The sequence below is a fragment of the Recurvomyces mirabilis genome (assembly GCF_035927965.1).
Source record: "Recurvomyces mirabilis strain CCFEE 5264 chromosome Unknown scaffold_12, whole genome shotgun sequence".
Lineage (NCBI taxonomy): Eukaryota > Fungi > Ascomycota > Dothideomycetes > Mycosphaerellales > Teratosphaeriaceae > Recurvomyces > Recurvomyces mirabilis.
This window is the reverse complement of record NW_027041946.1, coordinates 233,452-251,696: the sequence shown is the minus strand read 5'-3', so window position 1 is coordinate 251,696 and position 18,245 is coordinate 233,452. Positions and strand designations below refer to the sequence as shown.

At 52.3% G+C, this 18,245-nt stretch overlaps 6 protein-coding genes across 6 annotated transcripts; 3 read left to right on the top strand and 3 right to left on the bottom strand.

Moving 5' to 3' along the window:
* Positions 1–4: 4 nt before the first annotated feature.
* Positions 5–2,298, bottom strand: LTS14_005107 (uncharacterized protein; the record flags this gene model as incomplete). The annotated part of the gene is made up of 2 exons (XM_064837806.1): positions 5–1,043; positions 1,103–2,298. The coding sequence occupies 2 exons, from the start codon at positions 2,296–2,298 to the stop codon at positions 5–7; spliced, it is 2,235 nt and encodes a 744-aa protein (XP_064694510.1).
* A 1,537-nt stretch (positions 2,299–3,835) lies between these two features.
* Positions 3,836–5,049, top strand: LTS14_005106 (uncharacterized protein; the record flags this gene model as incomplete). Its single annotated transcript, XM_064837805.1, has 5 exons — positions 3,836–4,025; positions 4,086–4,523; positions 4,575–4,669; positions 4,730–4,829; positions 4,886–5,049. The coding sequence occupies 5 exons, from the start codon at positions 3,836–3,838 to the stop codon at positions 5,047–5,049; spliced, it is 987 nt and encodes a 328-aa protein (XP_064694509.1).
* A 586-nt stretch (positions 5,050–5,635) lies between these two features.
* On the top strand, positions 5,636–6,726 carry LTS14_005105 (uncharacterized protein; the record flags this gene model as incomplete). The annotated part of the gene is made up of 6 exons (XM_064837804.1): positions 5,636–5,677; positions 5,731–5,751; positions 5,807–6,048; positions 6,101–6,143; positions 6,207–6,471; positions 6,533–6,726. The coding sequence occupies 6 exons, from the start codon at positions 5,636–5,638 to the stop codon at positions 6,724–6,726; spliced, it is 807 nt and encodes a 268-aa protein (XP_064694508.1).
* Positions 6,727–7,049: 323 nt separating this feature from the next.
* On the bottom strand, positions 7,050–9,994 carry LTS14_005104 (uncharacterized protein; the record flags this gene model as incomplete). Its single annotated transcript, XM_064837803.1, has 2 exons — positions 7,050–9,468; positions 9,528–9,994. The coding sequence occupies 2 exons, from the start codon at positions 9,992–9,994 to the stop codon at positions 7,050–7,052; spliced, it is 2,886 nt and encodes a 961-aa protein (XP_064694507.1).
* Positions 9,995–11,412: 1,418 nt separating this feature from the next.
* Positions 11,413–14,634, top strand: LTS14_005103 (uncharacterized protein; the record flags this gene model as incomplete). The annotated part of the gene is made up of 1 exon (XM_064837802.1): positions 11,413–14,634. The coding sequence occupies one exon, from the start codon at positions 11,413–11,415 to the stop codon at positions 14,632–14,634; it is 3,222 nt and encodes a 1,073-aa protein (XP_064694506.1).
* Positions 14,635–15,260: 626 nt separating this feature from the next.
* Positions 15,261–17,896, bottom strand: LTS14_005102 (uncharacterized protein; the record flags this gene model as incomplete). Its single annotated transcript, XM_064837801.1, has 6 exons — positions 15,261–16,142; positions 16,185–16,633; positions 16,901–16,934; positions 16,999–17,442; positions 17,496–17,701; positions 17,755–17,896. The coding sequence occupies 6 exons, from the start codon at positions 17,894–17,896 to the stop codon at positions 15,261–15,263; spliced, it is 2,157 nt and encodes a 718-aa protein (XP_064694505.1).
* Between the last annotated feature and the right edge of the window lie 349 nt (positions 17,897–18,245).

Genomic DNA, 18,245 nt, shown 5'->3' with positions numbered 1-18,245 from the left:
GAATTCAGTACGGGTTGTCAAACTGAAAGTCGAGATCAGTCGGTTCCGCAAAGTCGAGTACCCCGAGTCCCGTAAGGCCCATTAAATACTCATGATCGTCCTCAAAGATAGAAGGAAAGTCGTATGGGATGGTTGCATTCGATCGCAGTATTGAATCGCACTGATCTGCCAGGGCAGCTCCAATAGATGTCTGAGGCAAGGTTTCCTCATATGAAACTGCCTGCTTCGTAGCCAATGAGTTGCAGGTAGCATCGGGAAAGGTGACACCAGAGACCGATGGTGGTGTCGGCGGGACTGAGATATGCCCTTGTCCAGCGTTCTGAGATGACCTGGGTCCGTCTTGAAACATTTCTGGTTGTGCTGCATGCGTGTTTCGTTCTGTGTCCGAATGACTCGCTGTGGTCAGCCATTGTGCCCATTGGTGATAGTCGGACCCATCGAACGGAGGTACGTTCGGCGTTGACTTCTCGTTCGATCGTGTGCGATTGTTCCTGATCTTAGTAGTCGCTTCAGCAACAATGGCTCGTACTGCTTCGACAAAGTGAACGCCTTTCTGTGCAGTGGCGTTCTTCCCTGCCATCAGCTTGAGGTAGTCGAGGCCGACCGCAGCCACCAGCTGGCAGTCGTACTCTCCGGGAATCAAGCCCGCTACAAGAAGCACGATTGTAGCAATACTGCAGCCTTGGAAATCAGTGAACGAGAACCTGGTTAGGTTGCCAGTGTTATGCAAATCGTCGAACAACCGGAGCATCTTCCTGGCAGGTTTAATGCACGATTGCGCAAGTGCGGCGACGTCAGGATCGACAACCACTGGAGACTGACCGGGACGAAGTGCTGAGTCCAGGTGAGCCCTTGCAACAGTGACCACCGAGATTTTGCCCATTGCGATCCATGCGAAGTAGTAATTCAAGTAGATATGTGTGGTAGCACGATAGTAGGAGGATTTAGCGTGAATTTTATCTCGTCTGAGTGCAGTCGGCAGAGACTTCTTCCACTCTTTTAGTCTTGCCTCGAAGGCCAGACGTTGTTCGATGTCCAATGGTCTAGCGGAAATACAGCTATCAGTCGTGATACTTGTTGCAACGACTCACAAGACACTCACGGATGATTTGAGAGGTCGTCTAGGACTTCAATCAATTGCGCATTTGCAATCTGAAGCAGAAGATTGTTAAACTTCTGGCTCGAATCAATGTAATCACAAGCTTCGGGTAATGCGACCGAGATCTGGCTCCCGTCGACTGATTGCGGCCTGCTGAGCTTCACTGTGAGCGTTCTTTCGAGAGAATATACAGACCACCATAAGCGTCGGCGCACTTCTCGGTCAGCATCGCCTAATGTAGGGTCCGAAACTTCCCGATGAAAGTCAAGTGCCATGCTTTTGCGTAACGCAAGACCCATATACACGTAGGCAGCGCTGATGGCGCTAGCTGGCATCAGATAGACACCCAGAACAAAGGCCGCTTGGACCGAGGCGAGAGACGCAGAATCAATGATGTCGCCCATGAGCAATCTAGCCTGGTCATAGAAGACACGCCCGGGATCGCCGGTTTGTAGTGGCGGCGACGAAACACCATCCGATGGCTTGGCGAGCGACGTCCATTGGCTACCAAGAGCAAACACTGCAAGTGCAAGGCAGATGAAGCTTGCATCGTTGCGAAGGCGCGATGCTGGGTTCTCGTACAAGTCGTCTAGATCAGCTGTGAAGCGCGACTGGTTGAAATAAAAGAAGCAATCTGTGCCATGCTCTACACAGACAGCCACCAGAAACAGTGAGATAGACAATGGAGGAAATTTTGAGAATGCTGCATGCGCACGTGCTCGCTCGCCTGGAGAGTTGGATGGAGCGCTCTGGTAACGTTGATGTCTCGCTGCGCCAACTTCGGGTACGCTCTGTGGCTCCAGACAGAAGGCTTCGCGCAACCTGGCAAGAAAACCCGCCAAGCCAGAGGAGTCAGAGGTTGTTAAGGTGATGTCAGCGGCGACCGCATCTACCTGCTGTTGTCTCATCGCAACAGGAGTCTTTCCGGAGTGGTCATCGAGCTCGGGATCCAGACGCATCAGACCACTCGAATCAGCGTGCTGCGAAAGAATCGCCGTTATTGAAGCGGTTTCGCCATCAACAAGACTGCAGTGGTACCCACCAGTCTGACATCTTTGGCACAACCCGTCAGGAGTCTCGATACACTTGTGCTTGCGCTTTTTGCAGCGGTCACACGCCCTGAGAGCACGCTTCCGGTCCTTGTCGGCAATCCGCCGGCCGCGACGTCGGAGTTCTTTTCTGGAGGTGCTGGCATCCATACTTTTCGAGTACACCTGGAAATAACAGAGAGCGGAGCAAAGAGACTCGCAGGATTGCCGTCGGGGGCTGTCGTAATGAACCCTTTGTTGTTGAGATGTATCGCGACTCGAGTGGAGGACTCCCGTCTTGTTCTCGGCTAGCGCGTCTGTTAGATATTTAGCACAAGCGAGATAAGCTAGTACGAGCTAATGATCTTAGTCACAAACCGATAGTATAGAGCGTATAAGCACAACTAATATCCTAGCGCTGTTTAGAGTATATAATAGTATTAGTTTATATAGATAACTAAAAACAATATATCTAAATCTTCCTCTTTAATAACTCGAAATCCAGCTACAGGCAGAAAAGTCGCCACCCTCCATGGATTGGGCAATCTCACGATGGGAGGTCGCACTTTCTGGACGGATGTAGTCATTGGTGTAGGATGTTATGGAGCCGTTGGCAGGCACAATCGTCTCGTGAGATCTAGTCGACTTGATGTTGCTATGTTGAGTAATTATGATCCTGTGCTATTCCACGGTACTTTCGTAGATGAATGTAAACGGAACAGTATCAGGGTGCTCTCACTACACGTTGTGGGTCACTGTGCACTCCGTTATACTGAAGTCTCCGGCGCAACAGTAGTTGAACAAGCGCACAGACTGCCAATCTGTTTAGCGCTTGCAAAAGTGAAGTTGACGCTGTTGTCGCTTTCGTTTTCAATCACCAAAATCTGTTATCGCTATCGTCGAGGAGCAGCAGTCCGTGAATCACGGTTGCCCTGCTCCCTCGATAATTCAGCGTGTGTCCATCGGTGAGACGCCTGGTTCCCCATCGATTGTCGGCGCAGGTATGGACAAGCTGTACTGAACGATCCCCACGACCTAGCCTCTCATTGGCGGACGAAGCCACTGCATCGGGTAAGGCATTAATCAGCAATCTGGGTTGGGTGAATGCATGCTCAAGAGCCAGATATTACTTCACCTGAGTAATGCCTTTTGTTAAACCGGACGAGAGTACTCGATGTGTGTGCGCACACAGTCATGGTGCAGCGAAAGACTCTATCTTGGTACTCACACTTAACGCCTTCATCTACATATGCCATGCTAAGTTTCTTACTAGTCCCGAATGCCACACGCGGCATATAAAGTGTCGTGGTGGCACTCCATGTAATCAGTGCCAAAGGATCGGCAGAAAATGTAGCAAAGACGACGGGATTGTGTTCGTGCAGAACAACGGTCTCAATCAGACGCCTGACAAGAAGCAGCCCAGGTGCGGCACTCGCCGCGAACTAGGTATGAGTTGCGCTGACTGCATGCGGCCAGAGTCACTTTCGTCGGGTCTGATATCGATGCAAACCATTCGCCCACTGGTGTTCCAACCTGGTCGCCCGTGATACAACAACATCTAGCTCCAGTATGGGATTACCAAGAGCGACTGCTCGACCACTACTCAACAACGCTGGCACCGTGGCTCGATACCTCAGATCCACTGCAGCACTTCACTATCGCCATTCCTGCCCTAGCACGGTCATGTTCGGCCTTATTGCTTGCCATCATGGCAGTAGCGGCAACGAGTATGGAGACTTCGGGGAGTGAAGTGTTAGCTGCCAGTGGGCGCGGCGCAGCTGGGAATGACTATAGGCAGGCCTGCTGGCAGGTCCTCCGCCCTTACTTGATCGCGCAGGATCTCAAGCCACAAATCCTAGCCGCAATCGTGCTAATGAGAGTGACTGCACAGACAAGCCGTACGAGATCTCGTCACGCCCGCTCTAGGCATTGCCTTCACGCTGACAAATTTCACACAGGTCATGAAACCCATGCCGCAGGTGCCGAGGATTCCTTGCCTAAACTGCAAGTATTTGCTGATGCATGGGTGGCGGATCACTCTTCAGCCCTACACGGCGCCATCTTTCTTAACGCAATGCAACTCGATATTCGAGTAGCGTGGCTGCATCATCAGCCCATTCCACGCCTGGGCATTAGTGCTTGTTTGATGAAGAAAGTCTGCACCAGTATCGACGATCCGCGACTTTGGGACGCTCGAGCAATCATGCTTGTGGCTCAGGTCCTGAGGTACTGCTATGGTTCTGCCGAAGACAGAACGCTGGACGCTTGGTTGGATCTCAATGTCCAGTCCGAGCACTGGATCGACTCGCGCCCTGGATCTTTCGATCCGGTGATGGATGGGGGTGCTAATCGAGAATACCCATTCGGGAGACTAGTCTATCGCGATGACATATATGGTATGCTACAACGTCAATTTTTCGATGCTGACATATGCTGATCTTCAACAGCTTCTGCGCAACTCCATTATGTGCTTGCCCGGCTTCTGCTCGTCAACCACGCCCCTCGCGAGGTCAATGCATGGGTCTCCGAAACTCGGCGTGAGGTATGATCTCACTCGGAAAGCCCTAATGCAAGATCACATCACTGATAATTCGCTCTGTAGCTCGAGACGCGGCGACTGTTCAAGCAGTGTCTGGCTATAGCGGGGGGTCACCCACATAACCCTAGCATCGTGCTTTCGAGTACGCTGCCACTCCCAGAATGTAAGGGTTTCAGGCTTGACGCAATGAGACCAGCTGCTGATATTAGAGATTTACAGTCAGCCACCTTCTACAAGACCCGAATGAGCACGAAGTCATGAGCCGCCTGTCTCGGTCTGTACAAAGTAGTTTTCCTGGACTTTATCGTGCTACGACGCCGAAAGTATCTTCGGAAAAGAGTGGAATGAGTCGGTATGCGGCCAATGTGACCTCAGACAAGTAGCTATCCTTATGTCGTGGCCACCAACCGTATCACGACAGTTCGTGCAACGGTATAAATCACCATGACTTACCTAACTTCCGTAAGGATTGCGAATACGTCGTATAGCAAGCCGTGAGTCTCGCATAGTCGCATCTGCCCTGACTGTGAATTGGCCTGCTAAGCGTTGGCTGCTCAGAATCTGCCCTACTTGCTACCCAGGTCGAGCCTCGCCAACTGCGCCTTCGATCTTGGGTCTGCACTAAACCACTGTGGGAAGCTTCGTCCGCCATGCATTGCGCTAGCGACCATCGACATGAGATGCTTATGAAACTTTGCCCATTTGCATTGCACGATGTCATGCCGAGTCCGACGCATTGAAGAGGCTGATGAATCGAAAGTTATGACATGTGTTGTATAAGATTAACAATCTTAACCATGATTAATCACACAAGTTTGTCCTTGGCTTCACGTGCGGCCTACAAATAGGTAGCAGTCTCCCTTCACTTACAACATCCAACTCAAACCAAAGATTACGCACTCGACGAAATTTTTCACACTGTACCAAAAGCATCCATCAGAACAACGACAGTGACAGACCTCTTCCATCATGCCGTCCTACGTCGTCATCGGAGCTGCCCGCGGCATAGGTGTAGGTCACTCTTCCGATCATCTTCCAGGAGACTACTAATAGACCTGTAACAGTTTGAGTTCGTGAGGCAGATTGTAAGCTTGCGGCATATAGCAAGATTCGACTCCAATGACTGACCCCCAACCAAAGGCGGCAGACTCGGCGAACACGGTTGTGGGACTCATCCGCAGCCAGAAAACAGCCGACGCTCTCAATGAGCTGGCAAAGCAGAACTCCAGAGTGCACGTTGTGGAGGCCGATATATTCAGCCCGGAGAGCCTGCGCGAGGCGGTCAAGGAAGTCGTGAGGATCACGGATGGAAAAGTTGACGTCCTCATCCACAATGCTTATTCCGCTGGGACGTCGAGCATGTTTTTGACTGCAAGCCAGTTGTACGTTCGCTCTCCTCCCATATATCCGAGAAAGATACTGATGACACTCCAGCGCCGGGAAGGAATCCGAGCTTGAAGCCGAACTCACAGATACAGTATGCAGTGATATAGACTTCGGACGTCCTGGTCCCTGCCTACTTTGCTAACACATGACCCAGTTTAAAGCCAATGTGATGGGCCCAATCCTCAGCATCAACGCCTTCCTCCCACTCGTTCGCAAGGGTACCGAGAAGAAGCTAATCTACATCACATCTGGAGCCGGAGATGTGGATATGACTAGGCTGAGCAGGCTGTCCGCTCAGATTGGATACTCGACCAGCAAAGCAGGCGGCAGCCTCGTCATGGCCAAGTACGCTGGTGAGCTGGCGGAGGAAGGCATTAAGACTTTGTCCATCTCTCCAGGATGGGTCGAAACACCTGCTAGTAAGTGGCTGTCACAAACGCAATCTCCTGAGTGTTGTGTCCTGGCTAATAATCCGCGAAGCCGAGGGTCTCACGCAAGACCAGGGAGTATATGATTATCTCTTCAACGCCTTCAAGAGGATTCAGCCCGATGTGACAGGTATGATCAAGGTCGAGAAGTCGGTCAAGGCGCAAATGGATCTTATTGCAAAGCTCGATGCGGTCATGAGCGGCAGTTTCCTTAGCCATCACGGCAACAAGCAATGGGTGGACTAGGCGCAGAGTGGCAGGGCGCGAATAATGGGAGCAGAAGCATTGGGCCTATCTGGATTCCTTTTTGGAACAACTGCATCCATATCTCTGGGGCTGGGCCGGAAAGACAGTGGTCAACGACGGCGAGAGTCATTTGTCGCTTGATCAGATGCTTGAGCAATATGGTCGTTAATCACTTCATGGTGTCCTTGCTGCTGGAATGACGCATCCAGTTGGTTTGACTGCAGATCCACCTTGAACCGTCCTCTAGTCCGATGTTGACGTTGTCATTGCAAGGACCGCTGCCTCCAACACGAGCGCTGTTGCCGTTGCCCGGGGTCATCTGATCAGTGTATGTGTTCTTGCATGATTCGCATAAGCTGTGTACTGCCCGAAGCCTGCGCAATCTCCAACGGTGTGACAGATACCATGAAGTCCCTTTTCAACATGTTCTTGAGTTTCTGCTTTGTCTCCTGCCGCTGTAGCGATGCAGGTACATCTGCTGCTCGAACCTTATTCTTACTGCTTACCTTCGCACCAGCTGTCAACAGCGCCTTCACAGTAGCTGCACCAGTTCGTTTGCTTGCAGCTAGCCTGACTGCGAGACACAGAGCGTCTTCTTCACCGCTAGAGACGAGTTTGTCGAGGTTGCATCTCTGCGCGAGCTGCACTTCAGCATTGTTCTTGAGAAGCACAGGTATAACGTCTGGACGGTTGTACCAGATCGCTGTATGCAGTATGGTTTGGCCACGATGTAGTGTATCGAGTGGCGATGCTCGATGCTTGAGGAGGAAGTCGACTAGAGTGCAACGGACCATTGTGCCCACTTGAGGATTGCGTACTATCTGTCGAAGAAGGGTGCATGTATATACCCCACTGTCATCCTTGAAGCCGGTCGGTTCAGCGTTATCTTCGCAGAAACCAATTGGTTGATCAATGACCCAGCCATGATCCAGCGCATGCGCGATGCACGCAATCATGTCGGAGGATTCTGTCGCAGGAAAGGCGGTACACCAGGGCTTCTCCAGCCATATGGCGAACGGATAACAATTCCTCACGTCACCTCCATAGCCGTTCGGCCTGCCAGATACGAGCTCTGCACCATGCTCTAAGAGCAATCTTACCATAAGTGGTCGCCGAGTGGCCATCGCAAGATCGAGTGGCGCATACCGCATAGTTGCTTTGGTGCGTACAACAGAGTTGACCTTCCATCCCTGTTTAAGGAGCGCAGCTGCAACCTCCAGGTCCCCAAAGCAGGCAGCATAATGAAGTGCGAATGAGTCTCTCGAAACCGCCATCTGATCGTCGGTCGTAATCACCGAAAGTGCAAGCTCCAGGTCGCCTCCGCATATCGCGCGCTCCAACATACCTCTAGGCTCACGTCCTACGTGGGTGAGAATTACCTCCCTAGCCGACCTGTCTACAGAGGACGCAACAGATGGCGTGATGCCTTGAGTAATGATAGAGTCTGTACGATCGAAACGCTCAGACTTGAGGCCACCGGCTTCCACCACTTTATCGGATTGAGTTGCCACCGTGTGAAGGTGTACCGGCTCAAGTGAGTTAACCTTCTCAAAGGTATACTCGTTCGTGCGCGAATCCCGTGACCCATGTCGGCTCTCCGAAAAGTGCAAGGACATCCCAGAATCTAGGCGCTCTGTCGGTAAGTCTGGCAAGCTATCGGACCTGACATTAGCCGACTGTTGAATCGTGGTGGATTGGGAGTCTAAAGTTTCCGCAATACTCCCGACATCCACATCGCCCAAAACCATAGGAGATCTTGGTGTTGGAAGCACCTGCAAGCTCTCACGCAAGGCTGTTCTGCGAGGTTCTGGTATCATGCCCATCAAAACCTTCGCTCGCGGGGCATTGCCTTGCACAAAATGTACATGAGCCATGAGGGCGAGCGACTCGAGGTAGGAATCGTGTGTCCTCCCCAGAAGTTTCGACCTAGCCTTGAGAGTACTCTCGCAGGTCATTCGGGCTGGTTCCAATTCACCTTCTCGCAGGTGCAACTGCGCCAGCAGATGAGCAGCATCATAGATACGGGCCTTCTGTTCGTCCGACGTCGGTGTCTGGCCTACGAGGCTCATGAGGGCTTCTTTGGCGATCGCTGGCTCCCTAGTGTGGTATGCACAGACGGTAAGCCTATACTCAAGCTCGAATATATCACAACCAGTCCGATGCTTCGGCGAGAGAGTCTTGAGAGTTGAAAGAGCCTCTTTGAGTAACGCCTCTGCCTCTCTCCAATCTTCCTGGTCGAAAGCTTGCTGGCCCTGCTCGAGGGCGGCTTGAGCAATCTCCAGTGAGAAGTCGTCCTCCTCGTCATCTGTCTCATCGGTATTCTGGCACAAACGGTCATCCTCGTCCTGGTCGATCGGTGTCGTAAGTACGGCACTGGTCAACGGTAGGTCGTCGCCGCTCAGGATGCTGGGGATCTGTGTCTCAGCATCAGAAAACGCAGACCGCTCCGTGTCGCGACGCAGTGACTCCACATCGACAGTCCACTCCGCGACTAGCTTATTAAGTCGAGCTGCCTTCTCACCACTTTGCATGTCCCCCCCAGCCGAGCTCTCTTCGCACAATGTCTTGCCGCTCCGCATGATGTCCTTTGCGCATTGTATGAGCTCTACCTCACTGGGTGTCATGCCTTTCTGTCCGCTGAGTTGGTACTCAGATTGAAGCGTCTGTATGCCCATCTTCAGGTCCTCAATCTTATCGCCAAGATCATCAGTAACGATCTTAGGTGCGAGATAAGCAACCTTGCTGTTCTGCAGTCAGCTTACGTACACTACACAAGATGCAAAGTTGGGCTGAGTACGAACATGTTGACCATCTGCAACGCCATTTGCAAACTCTGCGTGTGTACATGTAACCGGTGTTGTATTGCTGCCAGCCCATCTTTATTCCTGTCGAGATGGATTTGCTTACGAGCCCTCTGGAAGAAATCCTTGCTCTCGTTGTCGTCCTCACCAACGATCGCTCTCAGGTCGCGCACGGTGTTTCTAGTTGCGACAAGCTGTAGGGTGACACTCTTCCACAAGGATCCATCTTCATCGTACTTGCTGTTGCCGTCTACGCCTTGAGCAGGCAGCACGCCTTCGATTTCTTGGTTGATGAGGTTGCACGCATTACTGACGGCTATCGCTTCCGCCCCCAAACTGCTTATCGTTTGCTCAACCTTTGAAATGGCCTTTGCAAGCTTGCATAGGTAGCTGCCTGTCTGCAGCGCCATCTGTGCAATCTGTAGCGCTGCTGACGCGGTGCCAATGGCGGTGATGGGGTCGGCCATAATCGTGCCTCAAACACTACATGGTATATCTCGCGAAAGAACGAGAAGAGGATTGCACGCGCCATTTACCACACAGCCTCGTGGTACAGGCCACTTATAAGGCTACGGTCTGGTGACATAGACCAGGGCGGCCTCATGTGGTAGCTTCAATAAAGCTCATTTCCATGTTCGGCATGATTGGGCGTCTTTTGTGACTCGATTGCGACTTGTGGCTTGCAGGCTTGCGATTTAGTTCTGTTCCGGAGGCTGTGCAATGCTAGGCGTCATCGCGAACATTCTTATTCGGCGGAGTCTGGAGGGTATGTACTGGCAACATTGGCAAGCTTCGAGAGACCAGTCGCTCATTGTAAGCTCGAAGTCGATGACTTCGTATAAATCAAGAAACCAGATGATCGCATTCTTGAGGTCTCGACGGCTGAACAACCAAGCCGGATTTCCTCGCTGCCTTTTGCTCGCATGCTATGTGCTTCAGCACAGTGTCCTGGGAGCTCATCTGCAAGACAAATATACTTTGTGATCGACTATGACCAAGAATGAACTGGTAATATGCAATATCGTATGATGGTAACATTGAAACGACGATACGAGCGACTTCGTTGGTGAGGAATGAGAGATGAGGGGCTGAGTCACGCGGGAAGCGGCGAGGCCCACAGTACATCGCTCTCTTTGCCTCACATTGCTGTGCCTCACACCTTTCGCGCTCCGGAATACTGTCCATCTACAGTCGCGGCGGATACTGCTACCGCCTTTCATAAAGGCAGATTGCTCCTTGCCACGCTCCACCCTTTGCACACTCTACTGTGCAAACATCACCTGGATCACATATGGTCATAACCAGAAATTGGATCAAGCCATGCTGAAGGACACTACAGTGGCTATACGCAAAAATGCACGCTGACTTGCGGCCTTTCAATCCAGGGGGGCGGGGGGGCGAGCAACGAACAGCAACTGACGCGGGTATGGGCTGACCGTCCGCCTTCCCACATTGTGGCGTCGAGCTGATTAGCGTGCATGCTCAGGCTGCTGGAGCTGGAGCTGATTGCAATCGTGGACGTGGACAGAACGACCTGAAGCTCTGTCGGCACGCTCAGCGCCACGCGCCTAATTGGGGCCGATCCGTTGCCTTCTTTTCCTGTTCCTCGCATAAGAATTGACATTTGGGTGATACCTGATGGGCTGATGACCAATCAGTCGCTACCACTCGCGCCGTCGCTACTTTATGGTTGCCTTTTTCATGCACTTGCCATGCAGGAGGTCGCGCAACGAAACGATGAAGCGGGGTTGGATGCCATGCCTCGAGGGTGTCCTGTCTGCACCGAGTCGACTTCCGAGTGGTACAAGTAGTATGCATGGCAGTCTGAGACTGGCCTTGGCTCTTTTCACACCCTCCTGCCGCAGCACTGCTGTCCTTGGCTCCCATGAGTGCACGCGCGCCGACCACGTCGAGGGGTCCTCAGAGCTATAGCTACAACAAACTCCAAAACAGACAATGGTCGCGCATCGTGAGGCTATGGCCGGCGCCAGAACGTCAGGTCGACATTGACTGCGAGATCATCGAGCTTCCGTCACTCAAGCGGAGTACCACGCAGAGTGATGCAGATCCTACCAGCAATGTCCCAGCCACTGGACAGGCTACCAAAGTTATCAAGGGCCTTCCAGGTTACGACGCACTCTCGTGGTACTGGGGCGAGAACAAGAAGGACCGTCACATTCGAATCCACGTCGCGGACGAAGCACGCGAGTTCCCATTGTCGCAGCATCTGTACGATGCACTGCACTCCCTGCGTGACAAGTACAAATCCAGATATCTCTGGGTAGACTCACTCTGCATCGACCAAGATAATGTCGAGGAGCGAAATCAACAGGTGCCTCGCATGAGTGAAATATATGGAGACGCTGACAATGTATGCATCTGGCTCGGTGTCGCCACCGCAGAGTCGACGGAAGCATTGAGATTCGTCAAGAACGAGCTCAAAATACCATGGAAGCTGGGTGAGGTGTGGAGGTCGGCACGTCACCATGGATCGTGGGTGGCGCTACTGGAGCTGATGAAACGCGACTGGTTTTCAAGAAGATGGGTTGTCCAGGAGGTCGCTCTCGCCAAGAAAGCGACCATCCATTGCGGGCGGAACTGGGTTAGATGGTCTGACTTCGAAACCGCGGTTTCAATCTTCGTCGAGCTCGAGATGGCCACGAGAAGGCTACCCGCTGTACCACGCGCAGACCACACGGCTCTCAGCGCTGCCGAAGATAGAAGCACTTTCAAGAGTGTGCCCAATGCGGGCGCCAGTATCCTTGTGGATATTACCAGCCGTCTGTTACGCAAGACCGTAGCCGGAGTCCATCAACGATCTATTTCACTGGAGGAATTAGTGGCGAAGCTGGCTGCTCAGGAGACCAGCGAACCTCGCGACATCATATATGCACTGTTGGCTTTGGCCAAAGACACTCAGCCATCCTTGGAAGGCATCGCGACGCAGATGGATGGAAACGACGGTCTAGAGCTGACTCCAGCTCAGCAGAAATCATTACAGCTTATTGCTCGTCTGATCCCCAACCCTACGCGCAGACGCTACGTCGTTGAGTACAAGCAGCCAATTGTTAATGTCTATCAGCAATTCATCGCCTTCTCGCTATCGCAAGCCGATCCCACACGTGCGCTTGACGTCATCCTACGACCTTTTGCCAGGACGTTCAAGGAGTCCCAGAACTATACTTTCGACAAAGATGCCATGACGCAATTTCGGGAGTCGGGAAACGTTGATGTAGAGATACGCCTACCATCGTGGATCCCAAATGCCAAGCACTTGCCCTTCCAGCCATTGCTCCGCCGAAGACAGACGCTTGAAGACACCGGCTCAAGTGATCAGATTTTTATCCACTCTGTGGAGCGCCAAAAAGGCGAGTCTTTTGTCGGAGCACCAGGATCAAGACAGACGAGCTATTGTGCAGCTGGCACTCGAGCTTACGACAGGAACAAAGTACGCTTCCGCAAACGATCCGACCACTTCAGTCTGTTTGCGGAAGGCTTCATCCTAGACACGATCTCCGTGGTCGAGGGCCCCGCAATCATGGGCAACATACCCGGCCGGTGGACTACGCGATGGAAGGATCGTGTAGCTCATGACTGGGACACTGTATGGAAGACATTAGTAGCCAATCGCGACAGTGAAGGTCGTAATCCGCCCCCATTCTATGCATCAGCATTACTCGCGGCCTTCGAGTACAATCCTGAGGATACTAGCTACGATACCGAGTCGATATCCAGAGAAGGCGGAGCAGAGTTGGTTGCCAAAGCCATGCTACGTGTCAAAGCCACCATATATGAGAGATGCTTGATTGAGACAGGCCGTAGAATGCTGGGACTTGCCAACTCAGATGTGGAGCCTGATGATGTCGTTTGCATTCTTTATGGCTGCAGCGTCCCTGTTATTATGCGCAGAAGTGCACAGAAAAGCTCAGACGCTATTGACAAGGAGAAATTGCAAGATGAAGCGGATCATCGTGAGCGCCTTGTCAGAGTCCGCCCTTTGCTCGAGCGAATCTTCAAGCGTCGTCGGACACGGCGTGGAGCTGATCATGGCAACGAGTCGGTTCTAGGCCAAGCGGAGCTTCCAGCACATGAAGCTTCAGACACTGCGCCAGCCGGTGGCCAGTCTCCAACCAATAATGCTGGCGAAGGCACGACTGACGTTGATACCCTGCGAGACCATCGTGTACCCGATGAGCCGGGAGTAAGCATCATTCATGATCTCGCCGATCCAGTGCAGACGGTGGCAGGAGCCTCAGATGCTCGGGAGCTCGATCGTCCTGCAGATGTCGTTGGCGACCACATGCAGCCACACGCCACCTTGGACAGGATCCGGACTCAGCTTGTCGATCGGCCAGCCATCCTACGGCTGATAAGCCTACCGGCTTTTGCCTTGCTTGCGGCGCTGTTGCTTGGCGAGCCCATGGTCGCTTATATCGTCACCGCCATCGCCGGCACACACATCATCTACGATGCCTCGTCGCAGTTCGTCGAAAATACGTCGCTCGCCACAATCATGTCTGTTGGCTCACTGGTCGCAGCTAGTGTCTTGGGCTCGATCGCGCTGCGAGTGTCTCCGACGATCTTCTGCTTAATCTTTGCAGCTATCGCCTTGCTCTTTCCAGAAATGTTCCCACCTGGCGTTCTGGATTTACAACAAGTGCTCGTGCTTTTTATTGCATCACTTGTCGTAATCAAGAGCGATCTACTCGATAGGCAGCTACAAAGGGATGCTTCGGATGCACAGCATGACATTCTGGAGGCTCCCCATGGTGGAACAGATAATTCTGCGGAAGGCAACGGGACCAACAGTCATAGCATTGCGAATGTCCACTCCGACACCACAGCAGCGGAGGCTCATGTAACGCAGCCAAAGGAGCCAGATATAGCGGGCAATGGCCACGTTCGCAAGCAGTCCCGTCCAGTCAAACCAGCGCCGAAGCCCGAGGATTCTAATGCGGAAATCAAGCCGCCGAAATACTTCTACACTCTGATTGGTGAGGCTTACATACATGGAATGATGGATGGCGAGGCTATCGAATGGCAGAATGAAACTGCTCTACCGCAGCATGGGCCACGGGTGCAAGCCGAGATTTTTGAAATCAGATGAGCACCTACCTAGCAAGTTCTCAATAATGATCAGAATTTCACCATCCACACCTTACGTAGTGCAACATCTGGTGTACATGTTAATGGTCTCGTTTTATGCCTCGTCCAGGCACTGACTACCGCGGGAAAACAGGCGTTGGAATTTAGCGGGCAGAGAAGGTGTGAACGGCGACATCTGAGGTCGCGGTCTCGAGTGCATGCTGACATGACTGTAGCCGTCAGAGAGCTCACTTGAGCTCGACACGGCATTCCAGAAGTGGGCTCAAGAGTTCGACCTGAAGACGGCGGAGCTGGTTCTTGAGGTAGTAGCCCGGGAGATGGAGAATCATACGTATCTGATGAGGAGATTCACGTTTTGGGTCACAAGGATAGTGGACGAGAACCTCTTCGCCACCATGCTATACAGCGCTCCCACATATCGAGACTACGATTATAAGCTTACTACTGATGACCTCTTGACCTCACTGCCATGTATAACAGCACCCACCTGAACATACTTTGCCCACGAGGCAACATCAAACCGAGTCTCGAATCCTTGGTGGCCCGTCGCACCGACCTTCTCAAGCATACTGGAGTTACTGCCAAGATAGACGTTCCACCCATCTACATCCGTGACACCATTCCAACTCACATAACCGTAGTACGCGCAGCTCCGTCGCCACGTAGGAGCACAACAAGACTCGGCAAGGTCGTGGCCGGTATGGCATGCCACTCTTCTTTGAAACCGCGGTAGATTTGCACTTCGCTGTCGTGGCCCGCTCGACCAGTCCAGCGGACATGACTCCCGTCTGTTGCAGGCCCATATTCTCGAACGATAGGTAGCTGGCCAAATGTGGCGAGCTGATTGCGATTGAAGAGGTTTGGCTGGTAGGAGCCGTGACTGTCCGCGAACAGGGGTGGGTTGTTCACTAGCTTTCGTCGCAAAATCGCGGAGCTACCATTGCTCGGGACCAAGGGAAGATGGTAGACAAGAGTGTCTGTGGGATGCGAGCTGCTGTTGTCCAGTGCCTGATTGTTGTTGTTGAACAATGAGATATCAAAGCTATCATTGTTCACGTTATGTGCTCGAGGGTGATGCTGCCACCTGAAACTTCCTCCAGCTGGTAGGGGACTAAAGTCACCGCCCGTGTCTCCTGCAAAGCGCCAATCAATCTTGCCTGTTGAGTCGAGGTAGTAGATGGTCCAAGTTTGTCGCGAGTTGACCAGAAAGTGGTCACCAAGATTGGCAACAGAATTGATGTGGAAGTAGTCATCAGGCTTTTCGGCAGTCCCAGTGGTGGTTAATGGTTGATGGGAGGCGGTGACAGGCACATTTTCTAACGCACTCCACCTGATCAGGATCTCACCAGTGTTCGGATCGATCTCGAAGAAGAGACAATCGAAGACCCAGCCATCTGCCGTGCCGTTGATAGCGGTCAAGTCGGTTTGTGTGGCGTTGTATGCAGTGACAAGGATTGTGTTGCGATCGGTGAGATATGACTCATGCAAATCAGCTTGGCTTTCGAAAGGCTAATTCCCGGGTATTGTCAGGTTGAAGTGAGGTGCCAATACAGTCTTGACATTATAGCTGGTGTCGAGGAAGGTGACATTGCCGTATCCATGGCCTGTATTGACACCATTGCTCGATACACCACTCCAGAATGTCAAAGTCGGCTCATCGTTGAAAATCTGCCACTTGAAGTTATTGGCCGTTGCAGGCGGGCCAAACCACACAAGCTGGCCATTATCTCGGTAGATTTGTGCCGGCTGCTGCACATTCGTCTTGGATATGCTGATAGTAGGCGTTACGAAGAGAAGTCCAGGCGCAAGAGGCTCTCCAGTAGCATTGATTTCCCAGACTGGTGGATTGTATGGTGCAGATTTGAAGATCTGGTATGGCCAGATGGAGCTATTGCCGCCGCCGCCGCCTACTTCGTGATGTTCGATACCCGATCCTGGATCTGCTGGATCATCAGGATTGACGTAGCCTCCAGGCCACGAAGTAGTATGAGCTTCTGATGCTGATGCATAAGTCAAGCAGCGTGTTGATTGATCATCGAGGACTTCAGTGGATCGTGAAAACGTGTTTCCAGCAGAGATAGAGCAGCCATGACGGCTTGCACGTCAAGCTTGCCAGAACAACATTGTAGATGTAATTTCTGCCATACTATCTATTTCGTACGTAACTGTTTGGCGGAGCGAAGACGTTCAACTCATAGCATAGACGAGTTTCTACAAGCACTGCGAATAGTATGAGTTGCCAACCTTGCAAGTACTCCCGGACTGACAGCAGGTCGGGCCATTCCAGCCCTGGCCACCGCACTGCGAATAGTATTAGTACGAGCACATGATGGTTCGGATTTGCGTTTAGACATGTGACACTTACCTGGCCGTATATGGCAGAACAAGAACCAGTGGGGCTGCTGCTCGCAGGTGCAGAAGAAGTGGGTACAGAAGACGTAGGAGCAGTCGAAGTAGGCTTGGAAGATGAGGCTGTTGATGAAGGACTGGTCCCAGAGCTTCCTCCGTTGCCGGCATCGGAGACAGTGATATCAGCGGATCCCGTGCTGCCGAAGCCTTCAGTGGAGACGATCTGATATGCAGCGGCGCTGAGTGGGTTGTGGTTCAGGCCGTGAGCAGCGTAGGCGTTGTAGTGGTTGGCCGTTGTGACCACACCCAACGAGCGCTTGTTCTGACGGATAGACCAGTTCTGGATGTAGTTGTTGCCACGATTCACAGTGCAGATCTGGTAGCTACTGCCATCTGAGGTGATTGAGCCAACAGTCGTGCCATCGTTGCATGGATTGTATGAGCCAAAGTTCTCGAGGATCTGCGATCATGTCAGAAGGCATGTCTTTACCATGTGGTAATACGACGGCTTACGTAGTTCTCGCCAGAGGTCGACCAGGTATACACAGCAAGGTAGAAGTTTCCACTGGCGCTGACAGTGCCCTGGAACGAGATATTCCTTGGCGTCGCTTGTTGCCAGCCCTTGCCCGATGTCATATCACCAACGTTGGTCCATTGCACAGAATACTCGCCGGCAGCCTTGTTCGTGTAGATAGTATTGCCGGCAGTGCCGTCGTCCCCTTGAGCTCTGATTAGTTGTCGTTTCACTGGTAGACATTGATCGCCTGCATACAAAATTGATAGTAGAATCCATTGTTGGTGCCCGAGCTGTTTGGGCTATTACGCTTAGCGAGCTTGGCTGGAGCTTCAGTTGGGGCAGCAATGGTGCCGACAGCAGCAACGGCTGCGACCAGCGCAGTGGCAAAGAAGACCATGATGGCTGAAGAGAGAAGTGGTGGGAATGGAGATAAAGAACGGCTTGATGTGTTAGGTGTGAAACGAAAGTGGTTGGAATCGTCCACAAGGGCGAAACATGCTCCTTGTTTTATATCTTCTCATGGCTAATGTTGATAGCCGAGCCAAATTACAAGCCTCTTGTAGTGTGCTTGTTCTGGACAGAGTTATTATGATTGATCGTTGCACAGGATCGTGAGATTGTGACAGCCATTCAGCGGGAGTAGCAAATAGATTAAGTCGGCCCCGAGCTGCCGACTTCACGCTCTACCTTTTCCAAGTCTAGACCTTGTGACCATGGCATTGTCGCTGTAGACTTTGGCGAACTGT